Source organism: Elgaria multicarinata, chromosome 16 (assembly GCF_023053635.1).
Source record: "Elgaria multicarinata webbii isolate HBS135686 ecotype San Diego chromosome 16, rElgMul1.1.pri, whole genome shotgun sequence".
In the NCBI taxonomy this organism is placed as follows: domain Eukaryota; kingdom Metazoa; phylum Chordata; class Lepidosauria; order Squamata; family Anguidae; genus Elgaria; species Elgaria multicarinata.
In genome coordinates, this window is record NC_086186.1 from 2,228,778 (window position 1) to 2,248,697 (window position 19,920).

General features: G+C 45.2%; 1 protein-coding gene across 1 annotated transcript in view; it reads left to right on the top strand.

Moving 5' to 3' along the window:
• PSTPIP1 (proline-serine-threonine phosphatase interacting protein 1) overlaps positions 1–19,920 on the top strand; it is a 38,296-nt gene that overhangs the window by 13,910 nt on the left and 4,466 nt on the right. Inside the window, exons 4-10 of the mRNA XM_063142195.1 lie at positions 14,307–14,341; positions 15,033–15,139; positions 15,506–15,568; positions 17,110–17,208; positions 17,727–17,772; positions 18,486–18,565; positions 19,218–19,316. Coding sequence (XP_062998265.1) covers positions 14,307–14,341; positions 15,033–15,139; positions 15,506–15,568; positions 17,110–17,208; positions 17,727–17,772; positions 18,486–18,565; positions 19,218–19,316 — 529 coding nt within the window. The remainder of the gene's footprint in view (positions 1–14,306; positions 14,342–15,032; positions 15,140–15,505; positions 15,569–17,109; positions 17,209–17,726; positions 17,773–18,485; positions 18,566–19,217; positions 19,317–19,920) is intronic.

Here is a 19,920-nt window from a genome sequence, read left to right on the forward strand (position 1 = left end):
TGCAGGGGCAAATAGCAGCTTTGCGGGGGGCAGTTTTTGACAGGAAAACTGCCGGGGCAGGGGGCTACCGTACTCCCCTCTGTTCTGCAGTCCCAGTCTGGATGGGGTCCCTCTGTGGCGTCTTTTCTTAAGAAAGTCGGAGCTCTCAGGAATGCCCTTAAAATTGTCCACGGGGGCCGTGGAATGATTTCCGGGTTGCAACCTGGCAACTTCAGTTCCAGCAGATGGCTGCCAGGCCGTGTCCAGAGCATTTGGCAACCGAAGGCCTCTTCAGGTGGAATGGGTGCTACTTCACTTGCATGGAATGGGGCACCTTTGCCCCATTTCGACGCCCTCCTGCTCATTCTGTTGAGTGAGGCCCTGGACGTCTGTCCCAGAATCCTCTCCTGCTGGGCCTCTGCATGAGTGCTAGATCAGATACGTGTCAGCTGTGCTGGACAGGGGAGGAGATGGGACAGTCCTGCTAACCTATGCAAAAACCCCGTAACATAGGTGTCCACACTGCTGAAACTCAGACTTCTTTTGGCCCTAGAGGGCCGCGTTCCATTTTGGAGATGTTCTCGGGGGGCCACATTCCACTGATGGACGGGGCTAAGGGCAAAAGGGGAGGGCCCAAAATATCCCAAATATCAGCATGGTTTATCTAAAACCTCCAACTGCCAGTAACTGAGGCTTAGGAAAGGCATTTAAACCTTTTAGTCTGGGAAGGGACGTGGGGTGGGGGAGCCGCAGAAAACCTGGGAAGGGGGCGTGGCTTGCTGGGGAGCTCTGGGGAGCTGGATTTAACCCCTGGGCAGGAGGTTCTGCACCCCTGGTATAACCATATAATCTGGTCTGGAGCCGATGCCTGTGGCTGAAGTCCCAAGCGCCGAGCCTGGGCTTGGATGGATGGAAAGGCAGCCAAACGCCACTCAACCATTGCAGATGTCACAGCCGCCCAGAGGTCCTTAAGAAATGCGATCAGAATATGAAGTCCAGTAAAGGATAGAAATTCTGACTCAGACTAGCAGGAAAAATAGCTACGGTTCGCATACACTTCCTGTGCCATCATGCTTTATATAGAATCATAGCTGCAGATATGGGGGGTGGGGTGGGGGTGGAACAAACCCAGCGAGTGCATTTCCTATTTGGTGCATGATTGATCCCTGCAAGGGCTGCATGAATCATTGTGCACAGCCAGTGACAGAGCACGGCCTGAAGCGGAGTGACGTCACTTGCTGGGGTTTCATCTTGGAGTTTTCCAGTGAGGAAAGTCTGCCTGCCCTGTCCCTTGGGCTGGCCTCATTCAGCATTCCCGGAGATCCGTATACAGCGGTGCGCCTTCCGTACGAGGCCTTGGAGCATCAGCGCCCTAGCAGAGCATAGGCACTTCCTTATACAAGGTGCGGCTACTTGTCCACCAAGGCCAGTATTGCCTACTCCGGCTGGCAGTAGTTTCCTCCATGAAATTCCGTGTCTCCGCTACTTTCCCTCCTTGGGGAGGGGGCTACACGGACAGGTTCTTAGTGTAGATGTCAGTTCCACCAGGAGAAGAGCAGGGCTAGTTCGGTGGGTGGGTGGGAGGGAGGCAGGGCAACCCCTTCCCCTGATAGCTTCTGGGCATTAAACTGTCCACTATCCCAGAGATGGGCAAAAGGTAAAGCTCTAGAATGCTGGGTGTTAAGGTCCAAAACACCTGGAGATCTACACTCTGGTCACCCCTGCCCTATCCCACATTATATCAGTTTGGCACAACCTCCATTCTACGGTGGCCACGTGTCCTACTTTACAGAGGATAGTCCTCCATTTGAAGGGCTCTCAGGGGACAGTCCTCCATTTGAAGGGCTCTCAGGGGACAGTCCTCTATTTGAAGGCATCCCATATTAGAAGGGCTGTCCTGTCCAAGTCCAGCTTAAAGAGAAAGAGGCCGGAGGGACAACAGAGCTCCCCCACCCCCCTGTGCCCATGAACAGCGAGCAACTGGAACCTTCCCCAGTAGGGTGAGATCTGTATGTACTTCTCTTTAAGTTATATTAATTCTTTCTAAATGTGTGTCTATATATACCTTGCACATTTGCCCAGAGAGCTTCGGCTATGGGGCGGTATATAAATGTAATAAATCATCATCATCATCATCATCATCAAATTAATGCCCTCTTCTGTCAAATCTTTCGGGTGATGCAGGTCCTATTTTTTCAAGAAGTGCACGTGGCCACCCCAATTTTTAACACACCGGCTTTCTGTCTTCATGCCACGTCAGACCCACGTTCACACGTGCAGGTCCACTTTTGATGCCAGCCAGTGAGGATGGCTAGGTAAGTGAGCCAGCCTCGTGAGAGGCACGGGGCGCTCAGGACTGATGCCCAGCTAGGAGAGATGTTGAACGATGGAGTTGTTCAAAAGGCATTTCTCATGGAAAGCCGTCATCCAAGTCAGGACCGGCGTTCAGGATAGGCGTGGCTGGGGACTTACCGAGGGCCACAGCCCAACAGGGTCCGACTGGCAAGGGTCCCCCGGTGCTGCTCCTCCTCCTCCTCCTCCTCCTCCTCCTCCTCCTCCTCCTCCTCCTCCTCCTCTTGGCCATTGCAACCCTGCTTGTTCACCTGCCTCTTGTTCTGGCCCAGATAATGGGGTGATGGTGAGAAGGAGCATCAGTAGACGGCACCGCTTGCTCGCTCCCTGGCTCTCCGCCTGTCAAGAAAGCAAGTAGAAGCAGGGATGAGGAAGAGGAGGAGAAGCAGCTCATGACAACGGTAGCTAGACGGTTGGCTCACTGAGGGAGGGAGGGGGCCCAGGGAGGGGGTCTTGCCCTACGACCCTCCAAAACTTGGAGCTGGCCCTAATTGCTAAAACAAAAGGCACCAGGGCTAAAGTCTCCTTGAAAGCCAAACTGAGTAACGCACATGATCAAAACGTTGTTTTGTGTTGCTCAAGGGCCCCTCGGAACCTGCAGCTGGCAGTGGCCAGCGTGTCACCCTTCTGCTCTGGAAGGGAGCGTGCCATAGCGCCCTTCCCTCTAACGCCCCAGATGGAGAGGGAGATGGGGGTCAGGCCATGGCAATCCGCTGCCCGAAGTAACAGAGAAGGCCAGCCCTGATTTCAGAAAAGCCCGGGGGTCGGTCCAAAAAGTCAGCAATCCAACTTCCCATTAGAGGCTGGGACTTGAAAGAGAAGTTGTCTCGCTTCCCTAAGCAACAGGGAACAAACAGTCCCAAGTGTGTGCAGCTAGAGATTTAGCAAGTTCAACACCCTCAGAGTTATCGAAAACATAAGCCACAATCCTCAATCTTACGTGTGCCCACTTCCTGTGATTCAAATAGCAAGGATTGAATAGCTTCTTTTTTCCCCTCAGTTGCATTTTGCAATTATGAAGACTATGAACATGCAGCTGAAGGGGCGAGGTGACCTCTTTTATTGAGGACAAGCCTCTGTTTGAAAGGGGTGTCTAGTCCATGTCTGCTATAAAGCTAAAGAACCATCAGGAGGGAAATGCTCCAGGACCTTCAAGTTGCATGTCCACAGTGAGCACCTGGACAACAGACTGAACAGGTGGGCACACAGGCCACCTGGCCACAGTCACCTGCACTACATGTGCATCTATACTTATATAAAGTGTATGCAAATTAGTGTCCTTTTCCATCATCTTTTTTGGTGGTGCATTTCCTCTTTTGGGCAATTCATCAGGGGGCACCTGTTCAGCCCCAATTGCCACTGAAATAAGAAATGGCCACGGAGCAGCTTTCCCCAACCTGGTGCCTTCCATATGTGTTGGACTGCAACACCCATCATTCTCAGGCAACTTGCTGGCTGGGAATAATGGGAAATGCAGTCCAACACATCTGGAAGGCACCAGGTTGGGGAAAGTTGCCAAGGATAACTCAAAGAAGCAGGGGTGGTGAGGCTCACAAATGCCCTATGAGACTTTGGCCTGGGTCATCCAGACTTCCGTTCTTTCAAAGGTACCTGCTGCCTTTCCAAAATGGAAGAATAGATTCAGAAGAGTTGGAATATATCTTATGGGGCATCTAGTCTGACCCCCTGCTCAATGTATTAAGTCATAGAATCATAGAATAGCAGAGTTGGAAGGGGCCTACAAGGCCATCGAGTCCAACCCCCTGCTCAATGCAGGAACCCACTCTAAAGCATCCCTGACAGATGGTTGTCCAGCTGCCTCTTGAAGGCCTCTAGTGTGGGAGAGCCCACAACCTCCCTAGGTAGCTGATTCCACCGTCGCACTGCTCTAACAGTCAGGAAGTTTTTCCTGATGTCCAGCTGGAATCTGGCTTCCTGTAACTTGAGCCCGTTATTCCGTGTCCTGCACTCTGGGAGGATCGAGAAGAGATCCTGGCCCTCCTCTGTGTGACAACCTTTTAAGTATTTGAAGAGTGCTATCATGTCTCCCCTCAATCTTCTCTTCTCCAGGCTAAACATGCCCAGTTCTTTCCGTCTCTCTTCATAGGGCTTTGTTTCCAGACCTCTGATCATCCTGGTTGCCCTCTTCTGAACATGCTCCAGCTTGTCTGCGTCCTTCTTGAATTGTGGAGCCCAGAACTGGACACAATACACTAGATGAGGCCTAACCAGGGCCGAATAGAGAGGAACCAGTACCTCACGTGATTTGGAAGCTATACTTCTATTAATGCAGCCCAAAATAGCATTGGCCTTTCTTGCAGCCATATCGCACTGTTGGCTCATATTCAGCTTGCGATCTACAACAATTCCAAGATCTTTCTCGTTTGTAGTATTGCTGAGCCAAGTGTCCCCCATCTTGTAACTGTGCATTTGGTTTCTATTCCCTAAATGTAGAACTTGGCATTTATCCCTATTAAATTTCATTCTGTTGTTTTCAGCCCAGCACTCCAGCCTATCAAGATCACTTTGAAGTTTGTTTCTGTCTTCCAGGGTATTAGCTATCCCACCCAATTTGGTGTCATCTGCAAATTTGATCAGCGTTCCCTGCACCTCCTCGTCCAAATCATTAATAAAAATGTTGAAGAGCACTGGGCCCAGGACTGAGCCCTGCGGCACCCCACTCGTTGCCTCTCCCCAGTTTGAGAAGGTTCCATTGATAAATACTCTTTGAGTCCGATTCTGTAGCCAACTGTGAATCCACCTAATAGTTGTTCCATCTAGCCCACTTTTAGCTAGTTTGTTAATCAGAATGTCATGTGGTACTTTGTCAAAAGCTTTGCTGAAGTCAAGATATATGACGTCCACAGCATTCTCACAGTCCACAAGGGAGGTTATCCTATAAAAAAATGAGATCAAATTAGTTTGACAGGATTTGTTCCTGACAAATCCATGTTGGCTTCTAGTAATCACTGCATTGATTTCAAGGTGTTTACAGATTGACTTCTTTATAATCTGCTCCAGAATTTTCCCAGGGATGGATGTCAGACTGACTGGTGTGTAGTTCCCAGGTTCCTCCTTTTTGCCCTTTTTGAAGATAGGGACAACGTTAGCCCTTCTCCAGTCGTCCGGCACCTCACCCATCTTCCATGATTTTGCAAAGATAATAGACAAAGGTTCTGAGAGTTCTTCTGCTAGCTCCTTCATTACTCTAGGATGCAGTTCATCGGGCCCTGGAGATTTAAACTCATTCAAGGAAATTAGGTGTTCTTTGACCATTTGTTTATCAATCTCAAACTGCAATCCTGCCCCCTCAACTTCTGCTTCACTTTTTCCAGGGGGGTCATAGACCCGCTTTTGGGAGAAGACCGAGGCAAAGTAGGAATTGAGCACTTCAGCCTTTTCTTTGTCGTCTGTTATCAATTTGCCATCCTCATTAAGCAGTTGAACCACCATTTCTTTCCTCTGTCTTTTACTACTCACGTATCTGAAGAAAGCCTTTTTATTGCTTTTAGCATCCCTCGCTAATCTCAGCTCATTCACAGCTTTAGCCTTCCTGATGCCATTTCGGCACTTCTGCGCCACTTGTCTGTACTCTTCTTTTGTAGCCTGGCCTTCCTTCCACTTCCTATATGTATCCCTTTTTGTTTTCAGGTCATCTCTAAGCTTTTTGTGGAGCCATATTGGTTTCCTCTGTTGTCTTCTATCTTTTCTCCTTGTTGGAATTGTTTGTAACTGTGCCTTTAAAATTTCATTTTTTAAATACTCCCACCCATCCTGCACTCCTTTTCTCATTAGGCTCCCTTGCCACGGGACCTTACTTATTATAGTTCCGAGTTTATTATAATCAGCTTTCCTAAAATCCAGAGTACGTGTATGGCTACGCTCGACTTTTGTCTCCTTCATAATCAAGAATTCAAGTATGACGTGGTTACTTTCCCCCAGAGTTCCCCTAACTGCCACTTTATCCACTAAGTCATCCCTATTGGTCAATAACAAGTCGAGGATTGCCGATCCTCTAGTTCCTTCCACCACTTTCTGTAGGAGAAAGTTATCACCCATACATGTCAGGAATTTCTTGGAAGGGCCGCTTTTGGCAGTATGGGGGCGTTGCTAGACCTACCGGGTGTTCCGTCGTTGAGGAGCGGTGAAAGCGGCTTTTCCCGTTCAGCCGTGACGCCTCATGCTCCACACCTGCCTTCGATTTGTGGCGGAAGTTTGCGCCGGTTGTGCTGCTGCCGCCGCGAGAACGGTTGCGCAGCCACACCGGCCTGATTGCCGCGGCTTTTTTTTCCGCTCGCTGCACGGTTTGCGCACGTCCGAAAGACCGCAAACTTGCGCAGCCGTCAGCGATGCCGCCGCCGGCCCTGGCGGCGGCAGCGGCGGCAGTGCCAGTGCCAGCTGAAGTGCTGCTGGTGCTGTTGAGGGTCAACATTGATGCGCTCACTTCCTGATGGGGGTCGTGGCGGGTGTCATATGACCCGAGGTCAATCGTCTGCATGGCCACTCTGTGCCTACATCTCCCATCATGCCTCTGAGGTGTCGGCGGCGATGACCGCCTCTGTGCCCTCTGCCCCATCCCAAGGAGCCAACCCACATCTGGCCGTAGCCATGGCAGCAGCCCACAAACAGCTCTGCCCTCTGCCAGCCTGGTACCCACACTAACAGGCAGCGTACAGCACCGCCATTATGCGGCCACGGTAGCTGCCCACCGCAAGGAGTCACCAGCCACTTTTCCGGTCCTCCGGTCCTGCGCAAACTGTCACTGGGGAAATAAAAAAAAAAAGCCGCTCCGCCGCGCTGCCCCAGCTGGTGGACTGCGCGCAAATGGCGGAGGCGGCTTGACCGAAGCCGCTGACCACTCCCCCTTAGCACGCCTTTTCCTGACCAGTGCCGACCGCAGTGACCTCACATCCTCCCACACGTACTCCGAATTACCGCGGGACAGCAGGAAAAGGCGCCCTAAAACTCACTTTTTTAAAGTCGGGAGAAAGAGGCTTCACCGCGGGATAACGGCGGATCCTCGTGAACGTCATCTGGAAGCCTCGACGTGACTGCGGAAGGTAACGCGCGCTAGAGCCTCGTCTAGTAACGCCCTTGGTCTCCCAACAGATATCAGGGTAATTGAAGTCCCCCATCACTACTACATCACACTTCCTTGAAACACTGGCAATTTGTTTCTCAAAAGTTTCATCCTCGTCTTCTCCTTGATTGGGTGGTCGGTAGTAGACTCCGATCATCATATTCTTTTTATTCCTTGCCCCATTTATTTTAATCCAGACGCTCTCGACGGGGCTCCCAGTCTGATCCGCCTGTATTTCTGTGCAGGGATAGGTATTTTTAACATATAGTGCAACTCCACCTCCCTTTCTATTTCTTCTGTTCTTTTTGAACAAGTTATATCCTTCAATTGCTATATTCCAGTCATGGGAGTCATCCCACCAAGTTTCAGTTATACCTATCAAGTCGTATTTGCCTTCATGTAATAAGAGTTCAAGTTCATTCTGTTTGTTTCCCATGCTCTGGGCATTAGTATATAGACATCGAAGACCATGTGTTTTATAGTCTGGCTTTGTTCCTACATTGTTGCAGACACTAGTCCATATGAGCTCTGCTGAGAGTTCAGGGTTTCTATGCTTTTTAAATTTTGTATACTGATTTTTAATGTTCAATGTTTTAATCTTTGTAAACTGCCCAGAGAGCTTTGGCTATGGGCAGTATATAAATGTAAATAATAATAATAATAATAATAATAATAATAATAATAATAATAATAATAATAATAAATATAGGTCAGTGGAGACCAGTGGCTCCGATTTAGATGGAGCTGTGAATCTGCTCCAGGTTTCAGTCAGTACTTTAAAGCAGCTCTCCCAGGTGCTGAACCCATTTGGAGGCTTGGATTCTTTGCTTTGGAGAGCTGCTTTGGAGTTCAGACTGAGACCCAGAGCGGATTCACAGCCTCACTGAAATTGGAACCACAGGGAGAAGTAAAGCTAGGACTCACTGTGATCTAACTGGGCTCCATTCTGGGTCTCTTTGCTACACAATTTGCCTGGGAAGATGAGCAATTAGGCAAGGAAATCTTGCATCATTGCATTTGTCACACATGATATTTTATCTGTCCCCCCCTCCGCCTCCCTTACACAGAAGTGTTAGCCATGCAGGAAACTTGTAATGTGCAGAACATTTGAACAACCGTCCCACCCCCAATTACTTTTTGAACTCAAGGCAATTCATTCCCTGTTCCATGGACCCAGTTGGAGCCTCTGACTCTGAAACAGGCCGTTAATAAGCCCAGCAGAACGTGGCTTCCCTCCCCTGCCTCTTTGGGGTTTTACTTGCTCGAGGCCTTGTATAGTTCTGAGCTAGTGTATGCTAACATCCGTTTTGTTCGCACACATCTAGTGCATTAATGGAATCCTGTTTATGCTGCAGAGAATTTGTAGGGTATATATATATATATAAAGCAGAGGGAAGAAAACAGGATTCCGATGTGAAGAAAACCTCTCCCCCTGCCCCTCTCTCTCTTTCTGGCGGCTGCTGCTGTATCCAACATGGTGATTGTGCTTGAATTATTTCCACTCTTGCTCACTAAAGTGTAGGGACATTGTGCCGTGTGGTTTTCCTGTCATAGCGTTTCGTGCAATTTTACCTTCCTGTATAGAAAAACTGAAAGCGCTCTTCTAGTTATGTGGTCACTTGAAGAAACAAGGAGTGGGATGTGCAGGCTGTGGGGGGGAGGGATTAGTGGAGCCAAACACACACACACACACACACACACACACACACACACACAGTCAAGGGAGTGGGGGGTGGATTTTCCCAGCAATAATAAGATTGTCGTGAATTATCCTGGTTGTAATGCAAACTATTTGGGGATGGCTTGGTTTTGAACGGGCAATTCAGACCCATGAGCTTACAAAAGACCGGCTCCTGCTAGAACTGGTTTGTTGACTTTGAGGTAAAATATTTCTCCCTGGTGCTGGGAAAAGAAAATCCTAGAAAATCTCAAGCTGGTGGTCTCATGCTGTTTGGGGACATGTTGTGTCCCTTTCCCTTTCTCATGTAACCTCAGTTTACAGTGCCTTTGCCAGCTCACTGCGGCTGTCAGTTCATTCTAATAAATTAGGTATAATGTTATGTGCTGCTGCTGCTTCTCTCTCTCTCTCTCTCTCTGTGTGTGTGTGTGTGTGTGTGTGTGTGTGTGTGTTGGACTCAGAGATGTATCATCAGAGCTGCGTCCATTTTTGGACTCTTCTTAGGTGTGTGGCTATGGGGCAGGGCTGGGGCCAGACCTCCTTGGCCCATGGGCCAATGGTTGCTGATAGGCCCACCCCCCCACCACCACCACCGCCACTACCGCCCCCCTCCCAGCTGTCCTCCCACCTGCCAGCTTCTCTGCCTTGCTGTCCTACTTGATCTTGGCTAAGTTGCATAAAATGTCACAGGCAGTATAATTCTTGCATTTCTTGGCCTGCTGTTTACTGTTCCTTTTTTCTTACTTTTTGCCCACTTATATAGACTTCCTGTTCAAATGGGTCTTTCCCTCCAGCCGGTTGCCTCTGCCCCCTCTGGCAGACACGTTGGCCGGTCCATGCTGCCACTTGGGTTTCGTGGCCACCACTGTTTTGGTGTGTGATAAAACAGGGAGCATCATCCTAGTTGATGCAGCAACAGGATGACGTGTTTGCTCTTCTTCCTGTGAATTATTTCTCATCCTTTCCCAAATACCACCAAAATCACCCCAAAGGGGGGGGGGATGCTTATGGGGGGGGGATAATATATATATATTTAAAACCCAGTTACTTGTTTGGCATCATTCTCTTGTCTCTTAACTTTATTTTTTCAAAAATTTCAAAACAAGAAGAGTTAACAATGTATTCAGTATTTACTTCAGAATCAAATGGGAGATCTTAGACCGCAGCAGAGTGCATGATTTGCACGCCGTCGGTCGGTCCCAGCTTCCATCCCAGGCTTCTTTGCCTGAGGTTTTGGAAAGCCGCTGCCAAAGCCAGAGTAGGCAAGACTGGGTGAGGGGCACCGGTGGCCTTGAGCCCACATAAGGCAGATTCCTGCATTTCACATTGCTTCTCCTTCCGGGCGTCCCACGATGGACGGACGGACTTCTGAGCGATGTTAATGCATTGTAATTGAGAGTAAATAAAACTTAGTCCGTCAGTGAGCCAACTAAAACTTATCTAATTAATAAGCTGATTAAATATCAATACGTTTGGAGACTTAATTGTGATTTATTTGAATTTAAATAAAAATGTAAAAGTATAGAACAGTTAAAAAGACTCAAGAACAGAAATTTGAACTTATGCCACAAGAGGGCGTCCAGGAAACACCATGAAGGGAGCATCATTGCCTGTTATTTTCATATGAAGATATCTGGGGGTTAAAATTAAAATATATTAGTTCCATTGGCACAAGTTTCTTTCCAGGGGCTAAAAGAGCTATTCAGCAGACCAATTAGAGTAGTCACTTTTGTAACACACTGATGGGATCAGAAAATTCTAGTAAAAATGTTAAGAAAGTGGATGTTTGGTGATAAGGTTTGACTGATGAGAAAAAGGCACATGCCGTTCAAAGGAAACTTTGATTCACTGCTTTCCAAGCATTTAACAGGTTTTCCTAACAGAAAAATGTACATAAGTCTTTAGGTTTGGATTGTGAGGTCAAAGCCTTGCTCCTGTGGTTCTTAGATATCCTGAGATCAATTTCACACATTGCCCCTCTGCACTGTGGAGTCTTCTGTCCAAAGAAAGAAAGAAAAGCCAAACTTTTCCTCTGTGGGTTGGTTGGTCTACAATTGGTGTCTGGGTCGTAGTTGTAGATATGGAAAGTTTAGGTCTGTGGTGTGCTAGAAAATATTAATTTAGAAGAGGTTCAGAGGAATTTAATTTATATGAAAAGGGAATACTTTCAAAATAGTAACAGGAACTCGAAGATGCTTGCCAAGCTCACACAAAAGGAGAAAGCTAAAAATGGGATAGGGGCATTAAAAAATAAGCAGGGTAATTATTGTCATATGATGAAGGATAAAATAAAAATTTTTCAGCAATTTTTTGAAGATTTATACAAGGAAAGAGATACTCAAACGAAGAGGAAGGAAGAGTATGTGGGTAAATTTTTGAAAAAAGGATTAGAAAAAGAGCATAAGAAAATTATGGATAGTAACATACTGCAAAGTGAAATAGAGGAGGTCATAGATCAGCTTAAAGTAGGGAAATCACCGGGGGTAGATGGCCTGGGACCAGAATTTTATAAAAAATTTAAAACATTAATAGTGCCAAAGTTGTTGAAATTATATAACGCAATAATGGAAGGGGAGAAGATTCCAGAGTCATGGGAGCATTCCATAATAATTTTAATCCCGAAACCGGATAAGGATTTGACTCTCCCTGATTCATATAGACCAATTTCGTTACTAAATCAAGATGCTAAAATTTTTTCAACTATTTTGGCCAAAAGATTAAATAAATTTATAGCAAATTACGTAGAGGAAGACCAATGTGGTTTTATAGCAGGCAGACAGATGCATACATTAATAGGGAGAGTCTTAAATGCAATACAGGGGATAAAAAAGTCAAAGAATAAGGCGGGTATTTTAGCGCTAGATATTTTTAAGGCTTTTGATTGTGTGAGTTGGCAAACTTTAAAGTTGGTTTTAAGCAAAATGGGATTTGGTAATAAATTCAGAGCAATAATAGAGCAGTTATACTCTAAAAACACAGCTGTAGTGGTAGTAAATGATGGAATAACGGATAAGATACGACTAGCCAGAGGGACAAGACAAGGATGCCCACTCTTGCCAGTCCTGTTTGTATTGGTGATGGAATTGTTGGCAAATGCAATAAGAGAAGATGGGGAGATAGAGGGGATAGGTAGTAGAAATAAAATTAAGTTGAATATGTTTGCAGATGATACATTGATGACTATTAGAGATCCGATAAGCAAAATGGAAAGAATTAGACAGCAGTTAAAAGAATTTGAAGAAGTTACGGGGTTAAGAATAAATTGGGCAAAATCCGAGTTGATGTTATTTAATTACACTAAAAAGGAAGAGAAGGAATGGGAAGGGAAGGCATCAGTTTTGAATAGTAAAGAAAAAATTAAATATTTGGGTATTAAGATTACTAAAAATTTAGAAGATTTGGAAAGTGAAAATTTAAATGGATTGAAAAAAGAGGTAATAGAAAAGCTAAAGAAGTATAAGAAACTGAATCTTTCTTGGTTTGGAAGAATAGCTTTAATAAAGATGAAAATTTTGCCTAAGATTAATTTTTTTTTCAGGATGTTACCAATAAGAATTTCAGATTTAGAGTTAAAAAGTTGGCAGAATCTTATAAATAATTACTGCAATGCGGAGAAGAAAGCAAGAATTAACAAAAGTAAATGGTATATAAATCAAAAGAAGGGTGGATTGGGTCTCCCGAACCTTGAGTACTATTATATAGCAAACAGGTTAAGACACATTGTTGAAGCAATTTTAGGGGTAGGGGACTTAGAATGGATGGAGGAAAATACATTAGATAATATTGAGCTAAATTTGCAGAATGTATTTTTTAAGGAAAAAGGGAAGGGTAATTGGCTTAACGAAATAGATAACTACTTTTTGAAGTTCCATTGGGAACTTTGGAATAAATATAAAAAGGAATTGCTTTCAATTAATTCCCCTTTAACACCAGTGATAATGCTAAAGAAATTTCCTGAAAATTTAAAGAATAGATTAGGTAAAGTTTTAAAGGAGAAAAATAAAATGAGATTAAGTGAATGGTTAAAGGGGATGAATACAAGAGAGAGGTTGGAAGATGTTTTAAAAGATTTGAAATTATCATGGTTAAACTATGGGCAATTGGAACAATGGACTAAAAATTGGGTAAAAGAAAATAGAGAGTGTGGAGAGAAGACGAAATTTGAGGAATTAATTGAAAAAAAAGGAATTGATAAGGGACAAAATATAGGGATAAAAGGGTTAATGAGTCAACTATATAATGTATTAAGTGAGAAAGGAGTGTGGGATAGTAGTGGGAAAGTGGTTTGGGAGACTGATTTGAAGATACAGATAGGACAGCAGAGATGGGAGGGATTATGGAGACAGAGAGTGTTGAGAAATATGTCAGTAAGAATAAAGGAGAATTACTACAAACTGGTATGGAGGTGGTATTTAACTCCGGTCAGATTAAATAAGATTAATAATCAGCTTTCAGCAGATTGTTGGAGGGGTTGTGGTGAAAAAGGAACGTATTTACATATGTGGTGGGACTGTAAATATGTGCAAAAGTTGTGGAAGATGGTTTTTTATGAGATTGAGCAGATAGTGGGATTTAAAGTAGAAGTCACACCAAGGATTGCACTACTTTCACCGCAAGAAGAACTTAAATGTAATAAAGAAACGAAAGAGCTAATAACGAATCTGTTGACGGCTGTGAGGCTGATGGTAGCCAGGAACTGGAAGATGCAAGGAGACTATTGTATTGAAGAATGGTATAAAGAAGTGTGGGACATTGCTATAAATGATAAATTGACATGTAATATTAAAATGAAAAAAGGTATAGCAAAAACAAATGATTTTGAGGGTATATGGAAAAAGTTCCTGGAGTTTGTATTTTCTAAAGGAAGTGGGAAACCACCAACAGAAGAAACTATGAGTTTTTGGAAACAGGAATGAGATCCCGAGGTGGGGGGAGCACTGTTATGTTTAGTATAAATATGTTTAATAGGCAAAATTTGAATATTTGATATTAAGGTAATTTTATGTTTATGTAACAAGTGTTTTTTTTTATATTCGATGTTTTGTTGTTGTTATATGTTGTTTAATAAAAAACTAAAAAAAAAAAATAAGGTCTGTGGTGTGGTAGCTGTTGTTATGTGATCCATCTGGGTAGTGACATTTGTGGCTTTGGACTATTCTGTATTGAAATTTGAAGCTTTAAGAAAACAATGACTGCTTTCCCCTGCTTCCTCCTCAGCACTCTGAAGGCTTCATTCGAAATCCTTAAACAACGTAAGTATATTAGCAAGCTCTATTTTGGATCCTTTTGCCACCCTGAGCATAATTTCTGGAAGTGTGGGATATACACGTTCTAAACACATTTTGCACAGGACTGGGCTGTACATAAAAGGCCAGGCAGTATAACAAAGAAAATATAACACAGTTTCTTCACAGATGAACTTTAATTTTACTGTGAGTGGGTGCTTTCACCTTTGCATATGCAACTTGTTGAGGCTCACGTGATTGCTATGTATCATCTTTTTTTTAAAAAAAGTTTATCCTTATAGTTATTTTTATTTTTTAAAAAACCCAAATAGCTGCCCCCTTCATCACCTGGCTGCCGCCTCCCAACGTCTGCCACTCAAGGCGACCATCTCACTCTGCCTCATGGTAGGGCCGGCCCTGTATGCACGCCACATAGCTTTCTTGTGTCCCCTGAGCTAACCTGTAGCACTCAGGTACTGTGGAGGATGCAGTCATGCCTGCGGTGCTGCAGTTAAAGTCACCTGCCAATCTGGTAGATCCATAGTGTAAGGAACGGGATGTGGGACTCAGGCAGCAAAACGTCTTCTGTGGGCCCTGACAGCCAGCGCTGCCACCCTTGCTAATACATTTTTCAGCTGCGGTTGTGGAATAGAGGTCACCTACTAAGATCCTGCATTCTTTTTCCCTATGTAAAAGACTGAATTTTTGTCTTTCATAGAAATTGAAAGTGTCGGGAACTCTCACATCCAGTTGGCAATCATGCTGAAGGATGAACTGAAGGGCCTAGAAGAATTTAGAGAAAGACAGAAGGAACAAAGGAAAAAGGTGAGGCAGGAGATAAATGGACACGCCGGATGTGAATAAGGGGCATTTTATATTATTAATAGTAACTGCTACCAAATTAAAGGAATCTTAGTTGATTACTCATATGTTGTATATAATTGATTACGTTTACATATGAGAAAAATAGTTCTAATGGGAAGGGGAAAAGCATATTTCCTTTGTTTTTCCGTGATGCATGCCTGTGTCACAGGGGGTGACAAATGTACTCTGTACAGCACCATGCACACTGATGGTGCTATATAAATAAATAAATAAATAAATAAATAAATAATAAATGAGTTCGGTTTGAAATTAGTTAGGATTCTCTAGAAGGACAAAAATAGACGTGCGTCTCTGTGTTTCCTGCAGTATGAAAGTACAATGGAACGGGTGCACAAGAACAAGCTCTCAATGTATAAGAAAACCATGGAGGTAAGTAATGAGTTGTTGTGGTTGCTGCTGCTTCTGTTGTTATTGTTATTATTATTCATAATAACAAACCATTTATAAAGTACCTAATTTTTCTAAGCACTATAAGATCCTGAAAGATAAGACAGACTCAAAGAGGAAAAAGGATTGCGGAGGGTAGATGAAAACAAGCACGGGAGCAGCTGCTCCTTTTCTGGCCCATGGCTGGGCCAGGTTGGTCTCTCCTTTGCCAGCCTCCACAGGCATTGGGGGGGGGGGGGGCGTCTCCCAGCAGCCCTTGGGAGGCAGCAGAGGCCAGACTGCGCCTCCTTTCAGAAAACACATTTCACTGCATCCTATATAATCAGCAGGGTCCTAATTCAGGATGTTGCCCAACTAAAAATATTAGTCAATTAATTTTGTGTTTTATTGTGCAATCCTATGCATGTCTACTCTGAAAGAAGTCTCACTGTATTCAGTGGGGTTTTGTTCCAGGGAAGTATTTATGGGATTGCAGCTTTAGTTGATTAAAATGTCCAAAAAATTACAAAGGAGAACAATGCAACTGTTTTAAAGAAAGAATAAACCAGATGAGGCTTTTATTGTGAAATCGCACTCATGGGAGGGTCCAGACAACCCTTTGTTTTCAGTTTGTGACCCTCCTGTGTTTTCCCACTGCTGCTTCTGACTTTTTGCTTACCAGAAAAATAAACTGCTAAGGAAAAGATGGAAAAGCCGCTTGATGCCTTTTGACTGTTAGCGGGAGGGTCCTCCGTTTGGAAGCACCTTTTCTTTTTAGATGATGCACTTATATGCATGGCAGCACCTGAGAAGAGGCATCCCCCCTCTGGAACAGAAGGCTGGGCTGTTTCTAAGATGCCCCTTGCCACCTTTTTAATTTATTTTTGGCTGTCATTTTGGCTGTTATTTTTTTTAAAGGCGTGGGGGTGTTCCTTTTGTGGACTATTTACTCAACAACTGAAATAAATAGCGTAAACAATGCATATGACCTGAATTAAATAACTACTGGTTTACAGCGCCTAACGCACAAAGCACGTCTTATTGGACTGGCACAAATGAAACCGTGAGTGCAAATCACGTCTCAAAGCTGTGAAACAGGCTACAAGTGTAATCAAGAATAAAGATATTTAAGGAGAGTTGGTCCAGACCAGGACAGTTTCCTGCCTGAAGCAAAGGACAAGACCCCACCGCCCACCCCCATTTCACTTAAAGAAGCCAAGAAGGCTGGTACTTCAACAGCGGCAGCCTCCTCCACATGGTGTGCACAGCCTGTCTTCTCCAGCACCTGGCTGCCGCTGCTTCACACCTTCAGCCCGAGCGCCTAGGGCTGGGCGTGTTTTCAACCGTCCCCTGACAAAATGCAGCGTCCTGATCAGATCAGTAACAGGCTGGCTGATAGCAAACCTCGAAACGAATTGCCCTTTGCCAGTTGCAGCTCAACGTCTTCTCCTTGCCTTCTGCTTTGGGGAGGGCCCACCGGCCACGCAGCCCACTCCCTCCCTCGGTCTCATTTACTGTATTTCTCTCTCTCTCTCTGCATCAAGTCGAAGAAGACGTACGAACAGAAATGCAAAGACGCCGATGACGCAGAGCAGGCCTTTGAGAGGATCAGTGCTGTGGGCAACCAGAAGCAAACAGAAAAGGTATCCTGAATTCTTTCTGCCCTTTTTTCCTTTAAGGGAGAATTGGAGTGAACTAAGAAGTTGGGCATCCAAGCGAGGCCTTGTTAGCACTGCCGTCATCTCCTTGGATTCTACCACTAAAGACTCAATAGTAGAAGGTCCTTTCACCCAGTGTGGGGGAATCGCAGGGACATGGGAAGCTGCCTTGGGCTGAGCCAGACCCTGGACCGAGCCAGCCCAGAATTGTTGGCACTGTCTAGCAGCAAGGGCTCTATAGGGTTTCAGGCAAGGGTTTTTCCAGCCCTGCCTGGAGATGTCGGGAGTGAACCCAGGGCTTTCTGCTTTAAAAGCAGGAGCGCTGCTACTACTGAGCAATGCCCCCTCCTCTTGAAGAATTTGGTTCAGTGCTATGTACGGCCACTTTTGGAAGATCCTTTTGATTAACCCATTAAACTTGGGCAGGGTAGTTGGTGTTACACAAAAGAGCCCCCTTTTCTTTCTTTGTAGGGCCATGGCAATGTTCTCTCTTTACATTTCAGAGTCAGACGAAAGCAAAGCAATGCAAAGACGCTGCAGTTGAAGCAGGTACCATTTTAAATGTCAATGAAACTGTTGTTGGTATGCCATATATATCACCTCCAGCCTTTCTTCTATCATGGAAAGTGGGGTGGGTCCCAGGCTGTCTCCCATCCAAGCACTGACCAGTCAGACATGCTTCACTTCACTAAGGTGACTGCAGCCTTCAGACCAAAGCCCTTGGTGAAAGTGTTGTGCTAAAGGCATCATCGAAAAAGCAGGGCTGGAGTGAGCCAACGGGGCAAAGGTGGGTGGTGGCTTCCGTGTGCCAGGCGGCACTTCCAGGGCTAAGGGACAGCGAGAGAGAAAAGGAAGGAGACTTTTGTATGCTGAAGGGAGATGGAATTAGAAGGTTCGGGTAGAGAGTTTTCAATGTTTATCACCCAGGCCACAAATTCAGAGCAAGAGAGCTGGTGTAGTAAGTGGTAGAGTTTCAATTGAACCTTGGGAGATCTGGGTTCTAATCCCCACTTTGCTATGGAAACTCACTGAGTGACTTTGGGCCAGTCTCAGACTCTCAGCCTAACCTACCTCACAGGGTTGTTGTTATGAGGATTAAATGGAGAAGATTATGCATGCCGCCTTGAGTTCCTTGGAGGAAAGGTGGAATATAATTGTATCAAATAGGTAATAAAATAAATGGAATATTCCTAATTATGAGTTAATGGCGAGACTTGTATTTCAGGGATAAACACTTCCCATTTGTGTCTTGATTTCTGCAGAAAAAGTGTATAAGCAGAACATAGAAACACTGGATCAGGCTAGGACGAATTGGGAGCAAGAACATATTGGCGCATGTGAGGTAAAGCACTTTGCATTTTGTTTAGGCTTCTTCGCCAGGTCGAGTGATTATGCTTTGACGACAAAGGAAGTGTGATGAAACAACAGCTTGGACAGTTTGAAATTTGACATCAATGTTCATTAGGTTCTCTGGGCCATCATATTACATATTACAAATGTCTTATATGAAGTTACTTCCATATAGGTGGTTGGATGCTACAGGGCTGCATAGTCCAGAAGTCTGATCTGGGCCCATCTCTGCCAGCCCCATGGAAGTTGTCTGTCCAAATGTGGTCCATGCATATAGGCCAAAATCGCATGGTCGAAATCGCCCCAAATGGCTGCATTTGGACAGGCCTTCCCTGCTTGGGCAACTTAAAAGTTGGATTGGACCTCTGAAGTATTCACCGTCCATTCCATTTCCTACATGGAAGTCATTTCTGTGATGGAAAATTGTATAGATCCTGCTTCAAGCACAAGGGGTGGGCAATTTCGGGAGGTCAGTGGGCCACTTTTGCTTCTCAGTCCACACTTCCTTCCCTCCCATAATACTGGAAAAAAATAGCATCCAGAGAGACTGGGTCAAAATTAGCTTGTTTGCAAAACCAAACCACAAAACACATTCATTGGTACTGTGGAGAAATCTGACCCCTTCTTATCTTTCACGGACACAGGCTTTTCAGCTCCAGGAATGTGATCGGATCACCATCCTACGGAATTCTCTGTGGGTCCATTGCAATCAGCTCTCCATGCAGTGTGTGAAGGATGACGAGGTAAGGGGATTATAATGAGGCCGAAGCATAAGAGAACCCCAGAAGTTGAGAATGGAATCAGGTATGTTCCTTGGAACCCTAACAGCCATGTGTTGGAAGCACAGGGAAGAGAGCGATGTTTTCAGCCAAGTCGCAGGAAGTAAGAGTTCTGATTTATTCTGCATTAGTCGGACCTCTACTGGAGTATAATGCCCAGCTCAGGCCTTATGTTGAGGATACTGGGCTGGTGTCAAGGGTAGGCCTGGTTGGGCACCTTCCCAAGGGCACAGACCACAGCAGGGGCCCATTGAGGATGTCTTGACCAAGGGCCTTCCAAAACCTGGAGCTGGCACTGGAAGGGTGTGTGTGTGTATATACACACACACTGGAATGGGTTCAGAGGAAGGCAAGTAAAATAGTCATAGGTATGGTAAACGAGTCCTATGATGAAAGGTTGAAGGAGTTTGGTAGTTCTAGCCTAGAGAAGTCTGACTGAAACATGATGCCATGTCCCCTTGCAGGAGGGGAAGTTTCAGATGGATGCCAGAAGAAACTTCTTGACAGCAAGAGCAGTCCAACAGTGAAAATATCATCTACCCAGAGGGCTGGTGGGCTCTCCCTCACT